We start from the raw sequence: 24,521 nt of genomic DNA on the forward strand, positions 1-24,521 counted from the left end.
AGGGCATTCAACAAATTCACTTTCTTGAATTTCAGTATTACATTGAAAAATAGAACATGCTGAAAGGGTTAAAAGCCTTGCTAGTTCCTTCTTCCTTTGTCAAGCCCTTTTCTGAATTTCTATCTTGCTGCAGTCCAGAGTATGAGGGAGTTTGGGAATTGTGCTGAAATTAAATCCTCAGGCTTCTGCTAGGTATGTGCATGATGTCAAATGCTCAGGAGCTACACTGGGGGAAGAGCAGTTATCAGTGCCTCAGTGCATATGGGTATATTATCCCAACGGTATTTCCTGTTGGGGTGTGGGTCTCCACCACCTTCACCTAGCTATTTGATGTGCCTAAGCCCTGGAATTCCCTTCATAGATCTGTCTGCCTCTCAATTTGTCTACTACTTTGAGCCCTGTAACAACCAACCTTGACACTCACTTTAAAGCATGGGCTTGGATTATCCTGAAGTTGTAATTGTTTCTTTGCAGTCATGTATTTGTGCACCTGTGCCAATGTTAATCTAGTTGATATTTGTTTATGTGCTGTGTTCCATTGCATTAAAATTGTTGTACAAGTCCAAGTTCTTGTTCTAGCCATAAGGATTATCTGTATTTCCTCAACTGCCATTTACAAGGGACAAGTTTAAACACTTGTAAGTTTATCTGTATTTCTGGTTGTTGGAACGTGCCTATAAGAGTAGATTTGGATACTAATTTTCATTTCATTTCAACAGGACAATCTATGAGAAGCTAGCTAGTGCATTCACAGATGAGCAGGCGGTGCTATACCGTCAACGGGTGGAGGAGATTTCACCCAATATCCGTTACTGTGATTATAATATAGGTAAGATCATAAGTGCTTTCAAATGTCTTTCAAAGCCAGCGCCGTTCGAGGTGTTCAGCCAGATACATAAGTTCCTAAAAATCTTTAAATGCTTTTGAAGAGAAACCACTGGTAATGATTGGTACTAGTGCTTAGATATATATCAGTGGATCTACAGAGCAGCTCTCTTTTACCTCGCCTAAGTGGAAAGTTCAAAGTACATTTATTATCAAACTATGTACGGTCGGCCCTCCATATCCGCGGGGGTTTGGTTCTGGGACCTCCCGTGGGTGCTCAAGTCCCGTATATAAAAAGGCGTCATATTTGCATATAACCTATGCACATCCTCCCGAATACTTTAAATCATCTCTAGATTATTTATAATACTTAATACAATGTAAATGCTATGTAAATAGTTGTTATACTGTATTGTTTAGGGAATAATGACAAGAGAAAAAAAAGTCTCTACATGTTCAGTACAGACGCAACCATCGTAGCTCTTCTGGGAACGCTGATGCTGATTCTCCAGTGATCTTGAGGCTGTAGTGCTTTACATCGCTAGCCAGCCCCAGCCATCCCTTACTAGCCTTAAACTCCTTCCTCTCGCTCACAACACAAGTAGCGAACGAGCGAGACGTGAGGTGAACAATGCACAAACGACGAGTGCTGGAGAGAGAACTTCCGGGGTTTTTTTCGATCCCAATCCGTGGATGTGGAACCCGCGGATACAGAGAGCCGACCGTATACACTATACAACATTGAGATTCGTTTTCTTGCAGACAGCCACAAAACAAAGAAACACACCCAGAACCCGTTCAAAGAAAAACCCCACACAACAAACCAATCAAATACCCAATGTGTAAAAAGACCAAATCATGCAAACAATAAAAAAAGTAAACAAATAACATTAACTGCAGTGTTCCCAGAAGTGGATCCTCAGCACTGTGCCAATGGTCAGAGTCAAACTCAGTGCTGAAAAGCCCCAATCAAACTGCGCAAACAGTTCCAAAAAGTTGACCAGAAGCACACAGAACATGAACTGCAGAGTGCTTGAGGTGAGTCCACAAGTATGGAGTGCACCCAGCTCTGAGGTAAGCCCATCCAAAAGTCCGATGGTTGCTCCCGAGCCTGGTGGCGTGGTACTCAAAAATCTTGTACCTTCCGCCCACCAGTAGCAACGAGAGAGACCGATGAAACACAGGCTGAGCATGCACTTGTTTCCTTCTCGCGTGCTTGACACTTCAATAGGCATGGAGCAATGGAGATGGCTACGGGCTCACGTGCCACCATCAGGAATTGACACAGAATCTCATTCACGCTGGATCCCCCAGAGATCGAAGAAACGCCAGGTAGTTTATCGGCTCAAAAATACATTGTGTGAAGGGAAATCACAGGCTGAAATCAGTCGCAGTTCAGATGAAGAAGAGCATCCAGCAGGCTTGTAAGCTGTCTGCAAGATGTTATCGTTGGTCACCGGTGCCATCTTGGAGAATTTTCAAAGTTGTCACTGCCAACTGATGTTCTTTGTCGTAGAAATTTAAGAATCTTTGGTAGCATACCAAATCTCCTCTTTCAAAGAAACAGTACGTTCCTGAAGGATAGATGATCTGTGGCAATGACATTGTAAAGATGAGCTCTCATCAAACATGAATCAGATATTGAAAATTCACGTGTGTGTATGAATCATTGCTAAGGGGAGGGGAACGTCAACTCAGACCATGAGAGGCCTGTGTCGGGCATTTTCATGCCTTACAGGTGCAGATTTCAGTTATATTGGCTCGTATATGTCTAGGGGAAATCCCACACAGCACCTGCCACAACGTTTCCCACAGAGTCGGTCGCCGCCCGAATCAATACCAAACATCAATCATCAGCCAGCACACCCAGTACGTTTTACCAAGTACACTTTATAGATATTACTAATTCTATGACATTAATATAAATTTGATACAGGGAGGAAAGTAATGAAAAAAAAAGGCGCCAAGACTTATCAAAGTCCAAGTTCTTCGCACGCAACCGTTGGAGCTCAATCGATTCCTGACGACCACCCGGATCCTGTCGACTCACGGCTCGGGTCCACCCGGAGTGATCGACTGGAGCCTCTCCGCACGTCCGCCGTCCTCCCCGTCTCTCCGCCGTCCTCCCCGTCTCTCCCCCCCGACCCCCCTGGCAAAACCCCATCCACCGTCCTCCCCGTCCTCCCCGCCTCCTCTCTGACCCACCCCCACCTCTCCTCCGACCCCCCAGCAAAACCCCATCCACCGTCCTCCCCGTCTCTCCTCCGAATCCCCATCAAAAACCCCTGTCCGCCGTCCTCCCCATCTCTTCTCCGACTCTCCATCAAAAACCCTTGTCCGCCGTCCTCCCCGTCTGTCCTCCGGTTCCCCCCCCCCCGTCTGTCCTCCGGTTCCCCCCCCCCCCGTCTGTCCTCCGGTTCCCCCCCTCCCCCTATCTGTCCTCCGGTTCCCCCCCCCCCGTCTGTCCTCCGGTTCCCCCCCCCACCCCCCCCGGTCTGTTCTCCGGTCTCTCCTCCGACTCCCCGTCAAAAACACCGTCCGCCGTCCTCCCCGTCTCTCCTCCGACTCCCCCCAAAAACCCCATCCACCGTCCTCCCCGTCTCTCGTCCAACTCCCCGCCAAAAACCCCGCCACAGTCATATGATACAGCATTATCATCCGAAAACAAAACGATACATGACTACCCATTGGTTAATAGCACTCTGCTGTCTGTATTAACCCAAGCAACTGTCTAGTTAGAGACTTTCTAGCATTCCTCAGTATAACATAACAAAAGAAGCCATTTTAAATTTAACAAAAGGAAAGACCCCGTACACAGGTGCAGATTGGAAGTCTGTGTGGGGTGCCAGTCCTCTCACAGACTAGAGCAATGTGTGATTAAGTGCCTTGCTCAAGGGCACAAACACGCTGCCACAGTTGAGGCTCGAACTAGCAACCTTGAGGTAACTAGACAAATGCCTTAACCACTTGGCCACGTGCCCACCTTACCTGTTAAGGTGCATACATAACTAATCTTGCAATTTTACTATTTTGTTTTTGACAGATAATAAATGAGAAAATTAGAGATGCCTCAAGCAAAGGTCACAGTAATGTTGGGGGAAGACAATCAATTGTTTGGGATTGATAAATCAAATTGGCAAAATTAGTGTGGTGGGTGCATTTGAGATGTTTCATTGAAGTAAATGTAGAGATTGGATAGGGAAATGAACCTGAGCCGTCAGATCAGCCATAATTTTATTGTATGGTGGAGAAGACTATAAGGCTTAATCCTATTGTTAATGCTCCTGAAACTAACAATACATGAATGATACTGCTTGAAGTCTGGGATTGCATTGATAAGTGCTTCCATACTCATTGAGCTATTTGCTGTACTCAAATTGGTATCTACGTAGAACAGTCAAGATGCTTGTTTAGAAGTAATTAGTTGCCAGGGTTTAATTCATTGTCCTTGTAAAGTCTGTATTATTGAAAACCCATTAAACATTCTATTCTGTTTGTTGCCAGGTGACCAGACAGCAATAAAGGAGTTGATCCAAATGCGAATGAAATCAGGGGAGAGTGGAGGGCTGTTAGATGTAAGTAATTGCACTTCAATTTGCTTTGCAATTGAGTGACTGAGTCAGATTTAATTGGATGTCAAACTCCAGCTCTCCAGATTGATTGTTTATGTGCTTTCTAATAGGTTTTTTGAGGTGTTCATTATTTTATATTAAATTTGTATTTTGTTCAATGTTGGTCTGGAATGATTTATTGTTTGCTACAAACTTCTAACCCAAGTAAAAATGTTAAGATCTATTGGTATAATAAAGATACTTCTATCTGACTGAATTGGAAGTTAACTCTGACTTCTGCAACTTCCAAAGACTCTGCTCACGCAGACCAGGGCGAAGCACGCTGCCACTATGAGTGAAGTAGAATGGAGAGGGCGGGTCATCCCCGTGAAGATCGATAAAGTGCGCATCTTCCTCCTTGGGCTAGCAGATAATGAAGCTGCAATCGCACAGGTATGGCTTTTCAACAGAACATGAAACAGTACAGCATAGGAAGAGAGCCTTTAGTTCATGATGTGTGTCAAGCGTGATGCCAAATTACACTAATCCCTTCTGCGTGTACATGATCCATATCCCTCCATTCCCTGCATATTCATGTCTATCTAAAAGCCTCTTTAGCACAATTATCATATCTGCTTCCACTGCTACCTCAGCAGTGCATTCCAGGCACTGATTCTTTAATAAATATCTTGCCCCACACACTCCATTAAACTTTCCCTTCTTGCCAATGCCCTCCAGTATTTGACATTGTACCCTGGGTTTTCAGAAGAAAGCTGTAGAATAGCTAATGTCAAACAACAGGAATTCTGCAGATGCTGGAAATTCAAGCAACACACATAAAAGTTGCTGGTGAACACAGCAGGCCAGGCAGCATCTCTAGGACGAGGTGCAGTCAACGTTTCGGCCTGAAACGTCGACTGTACCTCGTCCTAGAGATGCTGCCTGGCTTGCTGCGTTCACCAGCAACTTTTATGTGAATAGCTAATGTCCCCTTGTTCAAGAAGTGAGTTAAGGATAAGCCTGGAAACTACAGACTGGTGAACCTTACATTAATGGTAGGGAGGTTGTTGATTCTGACAGACGTGATTTGCATTCACTTGGAAAGGCAGGGGCTGATTGTGAAGAGTCAGCATGGATTTGTGTCTCAGCTCTTGAGTTTTTTTTTTGAGGTGTGACTTTGAAAATTGATAAAGACTGAGCTGTAGATGTGGTTTATATGGACTTCAATAAGGCTTTTGACAAGGTCCCACAAGATGGGCAAGGAAGGTTAGGGCAAGGGAGATCTGAGACATTTTGGCAAACTGGATCTAAAATTATTTATTTCACTGTAAGAGGTCTGACAGGCAAGACTTGGCTTTGGGACATATAGTCATCACAGACACATGTCTAAGGGAGGAACAGGACTAGCAACTAAATATTTCGGGGTACAGGTACATTTGGCAGGACAGGGGTGAAGGAAAAAGAAGAGGAGTTGATTTTGATTAAAGGGCAGCATCACAGAAGTAGTCAGATATGAAATTAAAGGATTATCCAGTGAGGCTTTTTGAGTGGGGCTGGGAAATAAGAAGGGAATAATCACATTGTTGGGATCCCCACGTGGTCAGCAGGAATTTGAAAAACAAATATGCAGGGAGATTGTGGAGAGAGATAAGAATAATAGGGTTCTTATCGTTGGGGATTTTAACTTTCCTAATATTGTTCAGGACTGTCATACTATCAAAGGCTTATATGGAGTGGAATTTAGATGTGTTCAGGAAAGTTTCTTTGTGCAAAATATAGCAGACTGTATGAGGTTACGGTTTGTCTTCTCCCCTTCTCTTGGGTAATAGTGTGAGACAGGAGACTGGGGGAGCACCAGTGAAGAACTAGTCCACAGGTTCAAGTTCTCATATTTTAAATCAGTAAATTTTGACAATATGAGACAGCTGTAGGAATTCAGCAGGCCAGGATACTGCCTGGCCCGCTGAGTTCCTCCAGCATTTTTTGTGTTTTACTCTGAATTCCAGCATCTGCAGGTTTTCTCTTGTTTGAGACAGGAGCTTGCAAAGTTTGATTGGAGTGAATTATTTACAGGCAAAGAGACCACCGGCAAGTGGGGTGCTTTTAAAGGTGAGATGGTAAGAACTTAAAGTCTTCATGTTCTTGTTAAGGTGAATGGCTAGGCTGGTAGGAGTTGAGAACTCTGGATGATGAGATATCGAGGCCCTAGCCAGGATAAAGGAGGCATGGGTCAGGTGCAGGCAGCTGGGATCACTTGAGTATAGGGGATGCAGGAGTGTACTGAAGAAGGAGATCGGGAGGGCAAAACAGGGGCATGAGATAACTTTGCAGAGAAAATTAGCCAAAATGCAAAGAGATTTTATAATTATATTAAGGGGAAAAGAGTAAGGTGAAGACATTAGGGTCCCCCAAAGACGAAAGGGAACACAATTGTGTGGAACTGTAGGAGATGAGCACAATTCTTAATTAATATTTCTCCCCTGTTTTCACTGGAGAAAGACATGAAGGCTTAAGGAACTGGGGAAAAATGCTGGGGAGGTCTTGGGATAGTTCACATTATGGTGAAAGAGGGACTGGATGATTTAAAAGCTATGAAGGTGGACAAATCTCCAGAGTATGTACACTGGGAGACCAGAGAAGGAATTGCAGGAACATTGGCTGAAATATTTGTATCATCATTAGCCATGGGTGAGGTGCCTGCAGACGAGAAGGTAATGAATGTTGTGCCTTTATTTAAGAGGGTAGCAAAGAAAAACCTGGGAACTGTACACTAGTTGTCTAACATCTCTGGTAGGCAAGTTACTAGAAAAGATTCTGAAGGATAAGATGAATGTTCATATAGAAAGGTGCATTGGTTAGGGATAGTCAGCATGATTTTGTGCATAGAAGATTGTGTATTACTGAACTTGATATAGTTGTCTTGATTAGTTGACGAGGTTGGAAGGGCGTTAAATGTGTTTTATGTGGACTTCAGTAAGGCCTTTGCTAAGGTTCCACGAGATAGACTGCTCTGGAAGGTTAGATTTCATAGGTTCCAAGTAGAGCTGGCTGATTAGATACATAATCAACTTTAGGGTAGACTGTAGACATGAGTATATTTGTAGGAATACTAAGTTTGGACTTCTGAAGTCTGTAAATAGAAATGAGCGAGTTAAAATGTACATTACTTTTCTCTCTACATCAGTGGTCCCCAACAAAGCAAAGCATGGCTACCAGCTACTCCTACCAGCCTAGCAAAGCATGTGCTACCGGGCCGCGAGGAAACGATATGAGTCAGCTGCACCTTTCCTCATTCCCTGTCACGCACTGTTGAACTTGAACATAGGGTTGCCAACTGTCCTGTATTTGCCGGGACCTCCCGTATATTGGCCTAAATTGGTTTGTCCCAACGGGACCGCCCTTGTCCTGTATTTCCCCCCCCCCCCGCCAAGGTAGAGCGTTCCTATGAAACCTTTCGTGCTGAAATGGCGTAAAATGAAGAAGCAATTACCATTAATTTATCTGGGAAAAATTTTTGAGCGTTCCCAGACCCAAAAAATAACCTACCAAGTCATACCAAATAACACATAAAACCTAAAATAACTCTAACATATAATGATATGATAAATACACAGCCTATATAAAGTAGAAATAATGTATGTACAGTGTAGTCGGTAAGATTAAGCCAAAACAGATTTTTGGGGGGAAAGAAATCGGCACGTACGCACATGCGCACGTCACATATGCGAATGTCACACATGCACACACAGGTGCCCGTGCAAGGCTTCATGGTCATGGTAGTCTTTCTTGGGGTAAACGCAAGAGTCCTGTCAACACACACAAAAAATGCTGGTGAATGCAGCAGGCCAGGCAGCATCTATAGGAAGAGGTACTGTCTACATTTCAGGCCAGGACCCTTCGTCAGGATTTGACTGCTACTTTTGTCCCTTATTTGGGAGTGAGAAAGTTGGCATCCCTAACTGTAAAAGACATGTTGAAGTGAGTTTAACCTTACTTGAACACCCCCCCCCCCGCCAGTCAGATGGTCCGCAAGAATATTGTCAATATTAAACCGGTCCGCAGTGCAAAAAAGGTTGGGGACCCCTGCTCTACATGGTAAAACATATTTAATAGATTACAGTCAAAATTAGAAGTTGGAAGGCTGCCATCATCTTTTCAATGGAGTTAGATGTGAACAGTAGATGCAGGCTTGATCTCTGTCCCGAGTACAGTACAGATATGTGACAGAATCGACATAATAATATATAAAAATAAAAGCAGACATTTTAAATCTGAAGCAACGACAGGAAATGTGGAAGCATTGGGGCGGTCAGGTTGCATGTGTGGAAAGAGAAACAGGTGACATTTAATGTTGGAGCATACAATGAAGGGCTTGCAACAAGCAGTAGGCAGTTTGGTTGTGCGGATGTGCATCCTTCATAAGCTCATTGATGACACAGGTTGAGTACCCCTGATCTAAAATGCTTGGGGCTGGAAGTGTTTCAGATTTTGGACATATAATGAGATAGCTTGAGATTGCCATCATTTCCGACTGAATTGATGCGCAACCAGTAAGTAGTCTTTGCCATACACTTATTCATCGCGGTAAAAATTATTACGTACCATTAATATAATAAAAAATATAATGTGTGCAGGATAACAAAAGCATTGAATCAGCTGTTAAACAACAAACAACAGCAGGCATTCAGTCTCCACCTATGAGGCTGTGTTTTGATTAAAAAGTTAGAGTACTCTGTATTTGTATTTTAATTTTTTAAAATTGTATGTAATGTAAAAACAATTCATTCTAGTGTTCGATTTTCATCAGCACTGATCTTAGCAAATGCCAATGAATTTCTCTGCAGGTTTGTGATCTAGAGTCACTTTATCTTTTAAAAATAAAATTTAAACTCTAAAAATTTCATGCCATGCCATTTCTTAAATTTCTGCAGCCAGCCTGTTGAACATTCACAATTGCCTTCAATTTTCAGTTCGTCGTGACAGATCTTGGCTTGTTTCATGATCAGCTCACCATTAAGCGGCATATGTTCACTCAACGCTGACGAATCCACTCTTTCAAGACAGCATTTTCGCTTTATGCAGTGTGTTCCTGTTTTTCATTAACTTCTGTTCATTACATATGTAAGATCACTTCTCAAAACTGACGTGTTCAGAGAGTGTGCATCGCCTGAAAACCTTCCCAGCGCCTTGTGGAATTTTCCCGTTGTGATGTGATGTCAGTGCTGAAAAAGATTGAGGAGGTTTTCGGATTTTGGATTTTCAGATACAGGGTACTCATCCTGTACTGGTGTCTTGTTGTCCAGATGTGTTACTGAGCGCTTTGCCACCAATAGGATTCCAACATTATACTAGTTTTGGAGTTGTCCTGAAATAGTGAAAAGATGCCCTCTAGCCTGGAAGGGATTGACGGGTGAATGTTGTTTGACCATGGTGTCTATCTACTTCACAATGCTGTAGCAGTTGAAAAGGACAGAGGAATGATGGTTTCAAAATTAAAAGGAAAATGTTTTTTTTTGTTATTTTGTGTGGTCGCACTTGCTCCTCCAGATGGTGAATCTTGGCTTTTGTTCTGTTACGCTCTCTTGGTGCATGAAAACAAGAAGTATTTAAAGGAATTTTTGAGCTCAGAAATCCTAAATGACCAAGATTGATAGCCATAAACCATATGGAATAAAAGAAAGCCAGGTGAGCAGTAACACACTTGGCTTTGAATGATTTCATGACATAAGACGGGCAGCTGAAGTTCCCCAACCATATCGCAGCCACCACCCTGCGACCAGACATTGTCCCAGTGTCTGAGTCTACTAAGCAAGTGGTGCTGCTGGAGCTGACAGTCCCATGGGAAGATAGCTTGGAGGAGGCCTTTGAAAGGAAGCTCTCCAAGTACGCAGGACTGGTCAGCAACTGTCAGCAGGCTGGATGGAGAGCGAGGTGTCTCCCAGTGGAAGTTGGTTGTAGGGGATTCATAGCCCGTTCTTTAGTTAGGGCCTTCAGCATTTTGGGCATTGAGGGAGAGAGGAGGAGGAGAGCCATCCGCAGTATCACCGATGCGGCAGAGAGGGCCTCAAGATGGCTGTGGCTCAAAAGAGGGGAGCCATGGAGTCATAAGTAGCTAGCCATCTGGACACAAGCTGGGGTCTGATCAGCCCCGGCTGGGTCACCTGGAGGAGGTTGTATGATGTTGAAAGACCCGAAACACCCGATGATTCCAGGAACATCACTGAGATGTGTCCAGAAGCATCAATAGATGTATGTACACAGGAGTAGGCCATCTGGCCCGTTGAGCCTGCTCCACCATTCAATAAGATTATGGCTGATATGGCCATGGGCTCATCTCCACCTACTTGCCTTTTCCCCATAACCCTACTATGCAAAAATCTATCCAACCTTGTCTTAAATATATTGACTGGGGTATCCTCCACTGCTTCATTGGGCAGAGAATTTCACAGATTCACCACTCTAGGAAAAGCAGTTCTTCCTCATCTCCGTCCTAAATCTACTCCCCTGAATCTTGCGGCTATGTCCCCTAGTTCTAGTCTCAACTACCAGTGGAAACAGCTTTCTTGCCTCTATCTTGTCTATCCCTTTCATAATTTTATATGTTTCTATAAGATCTCCTCTCATTCTTCTGAATTCCAGTGAGTACAGTCCGAGGCGACTCAATCTCTCCTCGTAGTCTAACCCCCTCATCTCTGGAATCAACCTGGTGAACCTCCTCTGCACCACCTCCAAAGCCAGTATATCCTTCCCCAAATAAGGAGACCAGAACTGAGCGCAGTACTCCAGGTATGGCCTCACCAGTACCCTGTACAGTTGCAGCATAACCTCCTTGCTCTTAAATTCAATCCCTCTAGCAATGAAGGCCAACGTTCCATTTGCCTTCTTGACAGCCTGCTGCACCTGCAAACCAACCTTTTGTGATTCATGTACAAGCACTCCCAGTCCCTCTGCACAGCAGCATGCTGCAATCTTTTACCATTCAAATAATAATCTGCTGTTTCATTTTTCCTTCCAAAGTGGATGACCTTGCATTTACCAACATTGTACTCCATCTGCCAGACCCCTGCCCACTCACTTAACCAATCTATATCTGTCTGCAGACATTCCATATCTTCTGTACAGTTTGCTTTTCCACTTAATTTAGTATCATCAGCAAACTTAGACACACTACACTCGGTCCCCTCTTCTAGATCGTTAATGTATATCGTGAACAGTTACGGGCCCAGCACTGAGCCCTATAGCACACCGATTGCCACTGATTGCCAACCTGAGTAACACTCGTGTACTCCAACTCTCTGCTTTCTATCAGTTAACCAATCCTCTATCCATGCTAATACATCACCCCAACTCTATGCTTCCTTATTTTTTGGATGTCTTTTATGCAGCACCTTATCGAATGCCTTCTGGAAATCCAAGTAAATATTGTTCATCTGTTCCCCTCTATCCACTGTGCTTGTTATATCCTCAAAGAACTCCATCAAGTTTGTCAAATAGGACCTGCCTTTGCTGAATCCACGCTGCACCTGCCTCATGAGAATGGAAGACCCAAACTTGGCTTATTTGTGGCTTCTAGTGACTACCATCTCAAATTAAATTCATTCCCAGTTACTATTTTTAATTTTTTGGAGCTGTACAGTTTTGTTGAATGGTTTATTGACTTTACTTAGGTGAGTTAAAAAGCTTATTACCTCACCCCATAAGCTAAATAATGTACGTTCCATCCCTGACCACACTTCAAATATAACTGACTGTGAACCTGTGTCTTGGGGATGTGAAATGTGTTATCTAAACAACATTCATCATTCAAAAGCTCTCCAAACTGTTGCTGGTTCTATAATGAAAGCAGCAACATATTTGTTGATCCATCCTTTTGCTACACCAGTTTATCATGCTTTAAATCTGTGCCATCAGCATTATCCCAAGATATCCAGTGGGAGTTAGGACAGGTTAAGGTTCTAAATGTACTTTGTGATGTTTGGAGTCATGGGTGCAGGCCATTGAGTCATTAACCATCCAACCCCTACTAAAATAAACACTCGATGGAAGACAGCAAAAAAATATTTCCAGTTTCTGGTTCTTAACCTACATCAGCTGTGAAGTACTAAAGACCAATGGAGATTGTACAAGACACTTAACAATTGAAGCCAGATGGTTCTCAACATAGATTTCTGTAGCAATATTTGTAAAGGAATATGGATTTCAACTTAAATAAGTGTGACATGAGGACGTATCAGTAAAGGACATATACGTTGAATGGTAGGGCACTGTCGACTATTGGGGAACAGAGGAACCCGGGAGACAAGTGCACAGTTTGCTGAAAGTGGTGGTGAAGAAAGCATTCAGCATATTGGCTTTCATCAGTCTGGGCACTGAGTTTGGGTATAGGGACATTATTTTGCCATTATGTAAGCTGTTGGTGAGGCTGCACTTTAGGGTATAGTTACAGTTTTGGTCACCTTATTAACGGAAAGTTATTAAAAAGCTGGAGAGTGTGCGGAAGAGATTTACGAGGATACTTGTTGGTCTCCAATGCCCAGGTTATTGGGAGAAGTTGGCCATGCTGGATCTATTCCATGGAGCACAGGAGAATGTGGAGAGATCTCATAGAAGTTTATAAAAATCATGAGGGTTATGGATAAGGTGGACATCATATCCTTTTTCCCAGGGTTGATGAGTCCAGAACCAGAGGGCACAGATACAAGACGAGCTGAGACGTTCAAAAGTAACTTCTTTACAGAGGTGGTAGTAAGTAGCTGGAATCAGCTGCCAGAGGAAATGTGCAAGTTGGGGACAATTGGGTACGTGAAGGGAGAGGCTTGGAAGGTTACAGCCAAGTAAAGGCAACTGGAAGAAACAGTGAGGGTGCTGTGGTTGGCACGGGCCCATTGGGCTGAAGGGCCTGTTTCCAGGGCTGTTATTTACTCTATGACCTGATCTTAAATAGCCAATAAAACCACAACAATCAGACATTATGACATCAACATCGATAATTACCACAATAGGTAGCAACATCCCTCGTTTTGAAATGATTACTCTTACATTTAAGTATCTAGGACCAATCCTTTCTTGGGAGGGTTCCAGTGGCTCATTACAGTCAAAGGCGTGGAGCGTTTGCATATCTCCAAGTGGCAATTGTAGCAACAGTTTGTAAACTGCAATCTGAATGTTTATTCTGAATTGAATAGTTCATACCACTGTCTTTAAACAGTCGTGTTGCAATGACTGTAAGCAAGCCTCATTTTGGTTACATAGTGCAAAGTCTATGAATGGGTCAGAGCCTGGATAATCTGTCATGGCTGTTGTTAATGTTTTAGAAATCTAATCACTTCTCACAGTGCTAGGTAACAAAATGGTGAACTTTGCTGTTTTTCAGTCGGTACTATGACATATCTTGTATTCGAAGAATGCCTCCGTGGTTGATGATGCAAGACTTTTTAATTTTTAATCCTGACCCCAGCCTACACACATCCAAGCTGCATGAGATTTTTTTTATTTGCATATTTTGAATTGCTGGGGTATGGCTTGTCAGGAGCTCCTCCTTGTGCTGCAGTATTATTTGTTTTTTGCAATAAAGCTAGTGTTTTGAATTATTTCCAGCTGAAAGTAAACTTTGTAGACTCTCACTAATTTATAGACAAGGTAAACAACTTGACTTCATTAAATTTAAGGAGTATAGATAAACTAGATTTATTGAGGTACTGTACTCCTTTCCCCGTGTGGCTCACCGGTCTTATTTGGTAATAGTCTGGTGGATCTTGGAGTGTTTTTAAATGATTTTTACCAAGCGATCCTTAATATTAAAGGGATATGATAAAGTGGCTTTAGGTCTATTTACTAACACTCAGAAGTGAGTAATGAGGTAGGACGTGGGGAAATGAATTACATGTTTTCATCCAGCTTTACTGAGAAGTTGCTTTGTGACTTTTATGCCAGATTTAGACTGGTTTTCCTGTTTCATCCATTTTAATGGAGTTAATTTTCAACCTAGTGTTCCAAAGGAGGTGATTGTGGAGAACGTGCACGTGTTAGTGATATTTCCAAAGTTGCCCAGATTCTGAAAGTTAGTAGGTATAAAGCTACTGTACTGTCAAAAAAGTTTAAGAAATGGGGTAATTTTGCCTGACATGATACTAGGATTTATAGTTTAAGAAGAATAGTAGGTTTTTCAAGTCCCATTTACTGTGAAAGGCTTTTGGCTCAAATGATGGATAACCATTTAAATTGTTCATAGGTATTTAAAACAACTTTTTAAAAATGTGCCTGGAGAAACCAGAATTAAAGACATAAGGCAAGATCAGATATTTTGGGTTGAGTTGAGAATTTGTTTACACTGTATAGGATTGCAAATGTCTGGTATTTGGGGCTGTGAAGTTGTAGTCATTGAATATATTCATAGCTGAGGTATGTGATTTTAGAGCTGATTTTAAGGTTAACTATTTGATTTATGGACTAGATGGGAACAAGTATGTGAATAGCAATATCACATAGACAAGATTTTTTTTTTGAAAGATTGATTCAGAATGCTGCCCTCTCTAATGCCTGACCTCTGTATACTGTCAGGCATCTTTGCTTCAAGTGAGGCCTATTTATTCGTTCTTAGTCTCTGTTCCCTTCACCAGTTAAATGGGTTTGTGCTTCAGAATTAAATAAAATTGAACAAAATTAGATCCCGGATTCGATTTGTCTATTTATGTTGTTAAATTGAAGCAGTTCTGTTTCTCTCTTAAGCCACATTGATTCTTTTGTCCATTCGCTTCAGTGTTTTCTAATTTCTTTAACTTAGAAAAGTAAGCTCACTTGCATATATTTTCACATTATTATTGCAGAGCAGTAGTCAGCCAGAGTGGACATTGAAAGTCCAAGCCTCAAAACCATACCTGTACAGTGTAAGATTGAAATTAATTTTATGCATCAGTGGTGTATGGAAGTGTGGTTTACTCACTATTTCTGGAGAATTCACTACTTCTATCGGAAGAAGTTGCTGTAGTTTCAGTTCCAGGTTCTGTTTATTAAATAATTTGACTTTGTCGAATGATAGGCTGTTGTAAATCATATACCCCTCCCAACTCCTACTTTCTTCAGCTCTTGTAGTGTTGTAAAATACTTAAAACAAACTTATCCTTATCCAATGGCCAAGGCAATTGTTTTTGAAAAAACATGAAGAATGATAAAATGCAAACACAAAGAAATCTGCGGATGCTGGAATTTCAAGCAACACACATAAAAGTTGCTGGTGAACGCAGCAGGCCAGGCAGCATCTCTAAGAAGAGGTACAGTCGACGTTTTGAGCTGAGACCTGACAAAGGGTCTCGGCCCGAAACGTCAACTGTGCTTCTTCCTAGAGATGCTGCCTGGCCTGCTGTATTCACCAGCAACTTTTATGAAGAATGATTGTTCAGTTTGGTTGTTTCCTACGATGTACAGTTTTGTGATTAAATGGTAGTTTTCCTTTTCAAATGTATATGTAAAATAATAAAATAATTTGATTATTGTGTATTGTTAATCAATAGGGGTGTGGATGAAGGGGGTGGAATGTGGTACAGATAAGGAGTGGTGGGGTAAACATCGTACTGAGTGAGTCTAAGATGAGCTGGAAAGGCTAACACCCTTCTGGCAAGTTTTTAGCCGGTACAACAGGCTTTACAACATTCATTTGCAAACCCAGCATATCGTCTTTGGGTTGGGCACTCATAAGTTTGAAGGAATCGTATAGTGAACAATTTTACAGAGTATATGAAAGATGAAGTCCTTGGCTGCTGTTTAACAGATTATTAAATAAAGTATATTATGCATCATGTCCTTGCTAGTGGCCTGAAAGGGTGGGGGGGGGGCGGTGGTGAAGATGAGAAGAGGAGGAAGCTTATATTAATGTAATACAAGAGATCACAAATGTTTTTCATGTATCAATTCGCTAATGCAAGATGCTCAGTAACCATTTTATGTTCTGTGAGGTTGCACCTGTTAGAATTTTAGTTGGAAAGGTAGTGGCATTTTTGATTGTTATGCCCACATAACCCTGTAGGTACTTTATACTTTATTGTCGCCAAACAATTGGTACTAGAATGTACAATCATCACAGCGATATTTGATTCTACGCTTCACACTCCCTGGATTACAAATATTAAATATTATAAATATTAAAAATAGTTAAATTAGTAAATATTAAAAGTTTAAATTGTAATTCATAAGTAGAAAATGGAAAAATGGGAAGTATGGTAGTGCAAAAAAACCGAGAGGCAGGTCCGGATATTTGGAGGGTACGGCCCAGATCTGGGTCAGGATCCGTTTAGCAGTCTTATCACAGTTGGAAAGAAGCTGTTCCCAAATCTGGCCGTACGAGTCTTCAAGCTCCTGAGCCTTCTCCCAGAGGGAAGAGGGGTGAAAAGTCTGTTGGCTGGGTGGATCATGTCCTTGATTATCCTGGCAGCACTGCTCCAACAGCGTGCGGTGTAAAGTGAGTCCACGGACGGAAGATTGGTTTGTGTGATGTGCTGCGCCGTGTTCACGATCTTCTGCTGCTTCTTTAGGTCCTGGACAGGACAACTTCTATACCAGGTTGTGATGCACCCTAGAAGAATGCTTTCTACGGTGCATCTATAACAATTAGTGAGGGTTTTAGGGGACAGGCCAAATTTCTTTAGTTTTCTCAAGATGTAAAGGTGCTGGTGGGCTTTCTTGGCAGTGAACTCTGCTTGGTTGGACTAAGTCAGGTCATTTGTGATATTGACCCCGAGGAACTTAAAGCTTTTGACCTGTTCCACTTGCGCACCACCGATGTAAATTGGGTTGTGCGGTTCACTACTCCTTCTGAAGTCAACAATCAATTCCTTCGTCTTGCTGACGTTGAGGGATAGGTTATTGTCTTCACACCATGCCACCAGGATTTTAATTTCCTCTCTGTACTCAAACTCATCATTACCCGAGATACGGCCTACAATTGTTGTGTCATCAGCAAACTTACATATTGAGTTTGATGGAAACTTGGCTACACAATCATGGGTGTACAGTAAGTACAGCAGGGGGCTGAGTACACAGCCTTGTGGAGCACCGGTGCTCAGAGTGATTGTAGAGGAGAGCTTGTCCCCTATTTTTACAGCCTGGGTCCTATCTGTGAGGAAGTTGAAGATCCAGCTGCAGATCTGAGTGCAAAGGCCCAGGTTCCGGAGCTTAGGAATCAGTTTATTTGGAATGACGGTATTAAAGGCAGAGCTGTAGTCAATGAAAAGGAGCCTTACGTATGCGTCTTTATTCCCCAGGTGTTCTAAGGAGGAATGTAGGGCCAGAGAGATGGCATCTGCCGTTGACCTGTTGCTCCGGTAGGCGAATTGCAAAGCGTCGAGGTTCACCGGTAGGCTGTGGTTGATGTGTGCCATAACCAGTCTCTCGAAGCATTTCATAGCAATTGATGTCAGAGCCACAGGTTGATAGTCATTCAGGCATGCCACCTTGCTCTTCTTCGGCACCGGGATTATCATTGCCTTCTTAAAACACGAGGGGATCTTAGAGTGAAGCAAGGAGCAGTTGAAGATGTCAGCAAACACTCCAGCTAGCTTGCTTGCACAGGCTCGGACAACCCATCCTGGGACACCATCTGGGCCCGTCGCCTTCATTGGATTTATCTTCAGGAAGGCCCTTGTAACGTCCTCCTCAGTGACGATGAACCTCGATGCCACCAGGTCCGGTTCATCCGGAGGGAGCGGGACACTCCTCTTCTGTTCGAATCTTGCGTAGAATACGTTAAGTTCGTTAGGAAGAGAAGCGCCACGGTTATTGATATTCCCAGCTTTTTCTTTGTGCCCAGTGATCTCATTTAGACCCTCCCATAGTCTACTGGCATCCTTTTGGTTAGCCTGGGCTTCCAACTTGGCTCGATATTGCCTCTTGGTGTCCTTAATGGCTTTCCGAGTTCATGCCTGGATTCGGTGTAGTGACTGGTGTCCCCAGACCTAAAAGCCGCAGCTCTAACCTTTAAAAGGGACTTGACGTCATAATTCATCCAAGGTTTCCGGTTAGGGAATACCCGGATCATCTTGCGAGACACACAGTCCTCTGTGCATTTCCAGATAAAGTCCGTGACAGCTGAGGCATACTCATCGAGGTTAGCTGCTGAGTCCTTGAATACTAACCAGTCCACCAATTCAGTACAGCAGTATTGGTTTATTATTGTCATGTGTAATAAGATGTAATGAAAGGCTTGTCTTGCATATTGTTTATACAGAAGAAATCATTACACAATGCATTGAGCTAGAGCAAGGTAAGATAACGCAAGAACAATATGGAATAAGGAGCAAAAGCTACAAAAAAGCAAAGTGCAGGCACACATTAAAAGTGCAAGATCATAATGAGGTAGTTGGTGGACAAGAGTCCATCTTACCATACAAGATATCGTTGTTTGTAGGGTTCTTGCTGACCCTGGAATTTAGGTCACAAACATTTCATTTCCAGGCGAGGTGACATTATCAGTGCACAATGAGGTGTTGTTTCTGCCGAGTGCCCATGTTTATATTGGTCTGACTCACTGTTCTGATTGGATGGCTGTCGTGCTAGTCACTAGTCTCACTGGTCCCTCTCCCTGGTTAGTGGTCATTATGAGTGTTGGTTCCTCTAGTGTCTGTGGCTCACACCTCGGTCCCGATCCCCAGGCGCGTAGGTTAGTAAACTGCATTCAGTTCAATATGCTTGTTAATAAAGTCTTCCATTGAGAACCAAGCTTCTAAGAATTCTCTAGATATCTTATTTTGTGCTTTTGCCAGGACTTTTGTAGTTTCCCAGATGAACTTGTGTCCTTCTTGGTCTTCATGTACTGAGATGAGTGACAGAATCATCTCTACCTACGACTAGCTGATGTTCATGTTGTCTCGCAGATAGTTTTCTCCCTGTCTGTCCTACATAGTTTTCGGGGCAGTCTCCACATTGAATTTGGTACGTTGTTTTTTTTTCTCCATATGGGCTGTTGGATCTTTGGTTCTCGAGATGAGTATTCCGATGATTGTGCTGGGTTTGTGTACTACCATTATTTTGTTTGGTTGAAGCAGTATTGCTGTCGCTTTCAAAATATTCCTGATATATGGTATGGTTAGCATCTTTTTTGTCTGTTCAGTAGGAGTTGAAAGGTTGCGTCTCCGGACGAGACACCTTCTGAAGAAGTGTTTTTTAGATGGCCATTGCGTGTGAATACTTTGAAAAGGTGATTTTCTTCTTTCTTCTTGAGGTCTGTGCTACTGCAGTGTGTTTCAAATATGTCGCTAATTTGGTTTTGAATCTCTTATCTGGTTTCATTTGAGTATGACAGAAGTGTCATCAACAGAGTGCATCCACAGTTTTGGTCTGATAAGTGGTAATACTGTCCTCTCCAGTTTTTTGCAGGAAAGCTTCCACGATGAGCCCAGTTTTAAGAGATCCCATCCGTGTTCCTTTCAGCTATTTGTAGAGTTGTTTGTTAAATATGGAATATGTTGTTTAGCAAAAGTTCAGTAGTTTGCATATATTTTAGGATCTCATCGACTGGGTCATTTGTTCTTGTTTTTAAGTAGTTTGCATATCGTTTCTTTTGCTAAGTTGTGATCGATTGGCGTGAAGAGTGCAGTGAAGTTGAACAAGCTCATTATTTCATCATTGTCCAGCTGGATGTTCTGCAGCTTCTGTAGAAACTGTTGTGTGGTGTTTATTGAATAGTCCAATCAATGGCGATGCTTCAAACGTATCCATAGTTCTTTCACCAGTTTGTAGGTTGGGGTCCCTGATAGCAAAACAATTGGACATAGAATCCAGAAGCACAAAACAAGAAATCAAGAGAATTCTTAGAAGCTTGATTCTTAGCGGAAGACTCTATTACCAAGCATATTGAACTGGACTCAATATATGAACCCATGCGTTTGTGGGATTGGGGCTGAGGGATGAGCTGTGAACATCTGAGAAATCAATGTTCACAGCAACCAATAACCGGGGATATGGAGCAGAGGAGACTGGCAGCCAGCCACTCACAGCAACGAGCTGGATCGATATAAACATAAGCACTTGCAGAAACAACACTCATCTCAACTGGTGATGAAACCTTTGCGACCCAAACTCCAGGCTGAGCGAACAACCCTACAAACAAGCAGCCAACCTGAACTACCAATCTTCTCTTTCGCTCCATACAAGAGGCCCATTTAAAAGTCAGATAATAGTGGCTTGATGGTACAAAAACCTCAGGTTTTTATATCTTCTGCCAGATCAGAGAGGGGAGAGGAAAGAATGTCTGGGATGGATGTGATCTTTGATTATGCTGGCTTCTTTACTGAGGTAGTGAGAATTGTAGACAGAGTCTATAGAAGTGAGGCTGGTTACTATGATTTGCTGAGCTGCATCCACAACTCTACAGTTTGTTGTAGTCATGTGCGGAGCAGTTGCCATATCAAGTTGTTATGGATCCAAAGAGATGCATTTTATGGTGCATTGAGTCAATGGGAACATGCCGAATTTCTTTAGCTGCCTGAGCAACTAGCAGCATTGGTGACCCTTATTGGCTATGACATCAATGTGGTTGGGTCAGGATAAGCTGTTGGTGATGTTCAGTTCCAGGAACTTCAAGTCAAGTTTATTGTCATTTAACTATTTATGTGTACCGTCAAACGAGACAAGGTTTCTCTGGACCAGCATATAAAGCACAGTTGTACACATAACACACATATTGCACACAGTAACTTAGAATTAAATCTACAAATGAATTACACATAAATAAACAAAGTAAAGTGCATAAATTCAATATTGTAAGGTACAGAACAAATTAACCAGTGGCACTTTGAATGCGATGCGGCGGGGAGTTCAGACACCTAATGACCTGAGAGAAGAAACTGTTTCCCATCCTGATTGTTCTTGTCTTTATGCATCGGAGTCTCCTGAGGATGTTGGATGGATGGGTGGGGTCCTTGATGATACTAAGTCCCCTGCATGCACAGCACACCTAATAGATATTGCCAGCGGATGGTAGAGTGACTCCAACGATCCACTGGGCTGTTCACAGTCCTTTGTAGCGACTTCTGGTCCAGTGCACTGCTACTCCCATACCAGATGGAGATGCAGCATTCTCAATGGTGCTCCTGTAAAATTCAGTTAAGATTTGGGGTGGGAGGGTGTGAGCCTCACTTTCCTCAATCTCCTCAGGAAGTTGAATGCTCCTGTACCTTATTATTCAGGGAGTTCTCAACCTTGACACTGTTGATGTAATACAAATAAAATGCTGAAGGAACCCAGCAGGCCAGGCAGCATTTATGGAAAAGAGTAAACAGTCGACATTTCAGGCCAAGACCCTTCATCCTAATGAAGGATCTTGGCCCAAAATGTCAACTGTTTACTCTTTTCCATAAGTGCTGGCTATCCTGCTGAGTTCCTCCAAAATTTTGTGTGTGTTGCTTGGATTTCCAGTATCTGCAGATTTTCTCTTGTTACTGCTAATGTAGACACGTGCATGTGGACCAGCCCCCCTTTCTGAAGTTAATTGCTAGCTCTTTTGTTTTGTTGGCTTTGAGGAAATGAATGCTGTCATTACATCATGACACTAAGCTCTCTTTATTCTTTCTGTATTCCAACTCGTCATTATTTGATATGCCCATGACTGTGTAGTCACCTGCAAACTTGAAGGTGGAGGGAGTTAGAACAGAACCTGGACACGCAGTAGAGTTGTTGGGGGGGGGGGGTTGCTGAGGATGCAAACTCAGGGGGCACCAGTGTTTGGAGTAGTCTTAGTGGAGGTGTCGCTGCCAATCCTTACCGATTGGGATCTGTTAGTCAAAAACTCGAGAATTCAGTTGCAGAGAAAGGCATTGATTTCCTCCAGGGTCTGCAACTTGACGTTTGCGTGGAATAATCGTATTGAAGGCTGAACTGTATTCAATAAGCAATAGTCTGACAAAGGTGTCTTTATTGTCCAGATGCTTCAGAGATGACTGCCATAAGCCTCTTTCAGCAGTGGGCAAGTTGCAGTTGTCTAATACTGCAGTAGTTGCAGTATTGTATAGCATTGAACCAATTCGTTATTTATGTTTGATCAGATATTCAAACAAAAGTTCAATTGTGCTAATATACCGCATCATCATTAACTTGGCCATGTTCCCTGCATCGTCTACTTGCCTATTACTCTGTGAAGAGTGATTTGTCTGGTAAAACAGTTAACAAATTCATTGTCTGCTGAAATATTACTCTCAATGCATTGTGTTTGTGGAGTAACATTTTTTTTGTCCACCATATCAAATGTATTCTGAAAACTCAAATCCATTACATCCACTTGAGCTAAGTGGATAATCTTAAAGAATTCTACCAAAGTTGTCTTGTAAAATCACATTGTATTATAATTTTTTTTTTAACCCTGCTGTATCTATTTCCTCACTATTAAATTGTTGGCATTTGAAGACATAAGTTATCATAATTGACCCAAGGTTCCCTGCTTTCTGCCAAGGGCTACCTTCACCTTCCTTCAAAGATACCTGGAAATGGTCATTCATTCAACTAAAATAAAAGGGTGACTTTGCTGATAAAAGTCAAGCATTAGAGTCCGGCAGCTTGACATTCTTCCCCAGAAAATGACTTTCCAAAAACTTGCAAACTATTGTTGCTGCATCTGCAGCACAGAGGAAATGAATCACATGCTGTTATTTTTAGAGAATTAAAACAGTATTTATCATTCACAGCCAGTATTTGTTTTTGGAATTACTGGATTTTTTTGGATCTAGACAATTTTGAAAGAGAGCAGCAATTAATTACTAATATGTTTCTGTGCAGAGCTCATTGTAGCGTTGTCTTACGGGTGACATCAAGCAGTAAAAAAAAGGGAAGAGTTGGATTGTTTTACATGGCAGTATGGTCATAAATTGGAATAAGGTTCCATGAAAGACACAGGACACCTGGCCTGCTGGCTAGATATTGTAAGGCAGGGGTCCCCAACCTTTTTTGCACCGCAGACTGGCCGACTGGGGGGGGTTGGGCGTGGGTGGTTAGAGTTGTCAACGGACAAGAGTAGCAGCCAAATACGTTGTGTTTACCCCGAGAAAGACTACAATGACCTGAAGCCTTGCGCGGGCACCTGTATGCGCATGCGTGTATGTGCCGATTTTTTTTCTACAAATCGTTTTTGGCCATTCTGTTCAGTGAAACTACACTGTACATGCATTATTTCTACTTTATATAGGCTGTGTATTTATCGTATCATTCCTGCTTTTACTATATGTTAGTGTTACTTTAGGTTTTATGTGTTATTAGGTAGGTTATTTTTTGGGTCTGGGAACGCTCAGAAATTTTTTCCATATAAATGAATGGTAATTGCTTCTTCGCTGTACGCCATTTCGGCATGAAAGGTTTCCTAGGAATGCTCTACCTCAGCGGGGGAAATACGGGACAAGGGACAAACCAATTTAGCCTAATATACGGGATGTCCCGGCTAATACGGGACAGTTGGCAACCCTGGGGTGGGGGGGGGTGGTGAATCACGACCGGAATATGGGTGATAAGTGAACTATAAATCACTTATAAGTGGCTAATATACTCAATTTCGTTTCTAAAAGGGTTTATCTAATGAATTTAATATTAAACACACAGCGCATATTTTCCTGGCATGAATATAGTGATAAGTCAATTATAAGTCACTTATAAGTCAATAGCATCATAACATTTTAAGTAACGTTTGGATATTAAACATACAGCACATATTTTCCCCGTATGAGCATATAAGATCATTGCAACACACCAATATTGCTGAATTGGTGGGAGACAGTGATACTCGAAAGGTTTCCTTATGTCCAGTCTATTCTGCAATTTAGTTTTAGTTGCATTCATTGCAGAAAACTCTGCTTCACAGAGATATGTTGGAAATGGAAGCAACGTTTTCAGTGCTTTCATGGCTATCTCGGGATTGCACTGCCCCTGAGGAATGCTGTCTCATTCTGCCCTGCAGAACTGATGTATGGTTAAAATGACAATAAAGTTTTTTGAATCTTGAATCTTGAATATTTAGCCTTGACTTTGTTCCAGAATGCCGGCAGAGATGTTATGTCAAACATACTTTTCAGCCCGCCGTCATTTGCAAGCGCGAGGAGTTGATCTTCCCCGCGCTGACAGGGATGACGCGTGGGTAACGACCTCGCATGCGTTCAAGTTCAACAGTGCGTGACA

General features: G+C 42.4%; 1 protein-coding gene across 1 annotated transcript in view; it reads left to right on the forward strand.

Annotated features, from left to right (window-relative positions):
* The window catches only part of srp68 (signal recognition particle 68), a 70,901-nt gene that overhangs the window by 15,470 nt on the left and 30,910 nt on the right, over positions 1–24,521 (forward strand). Inside the window, exons 6-8 of the mRNA XM_063030923.1 lie at positions 720–829; positions 4,330–4,400; positions 4,689–4,829. Coding sequence (XP_062886993.1) covers positions 720–829; positions 4,330–4,400; positions 4,689–4,829 — 322 coding nt within the window. The remainder of the gene's footprint in view (positions 1–719; positions 830–4,329; positions 4,401–4,688; positions 4,830–24,521) is intronic.

The sequence above is a fragment of the Mobula hypostoma genome, chromosome 22 (genome assembly GCF_963921235.1).
Source record: "Mobula hypostoma chromosome 22, sMobHyp1.1, whole genome shotgun sequence".
In the NCBI taxonomy this organism is placed as follows: domain Eukaryota; kingdom Metazoa; phylum Chordata; class Chondrichthyes; order Myliobatiformes; family Myliobatidae; genus Mobula; species Mobula hypostoma.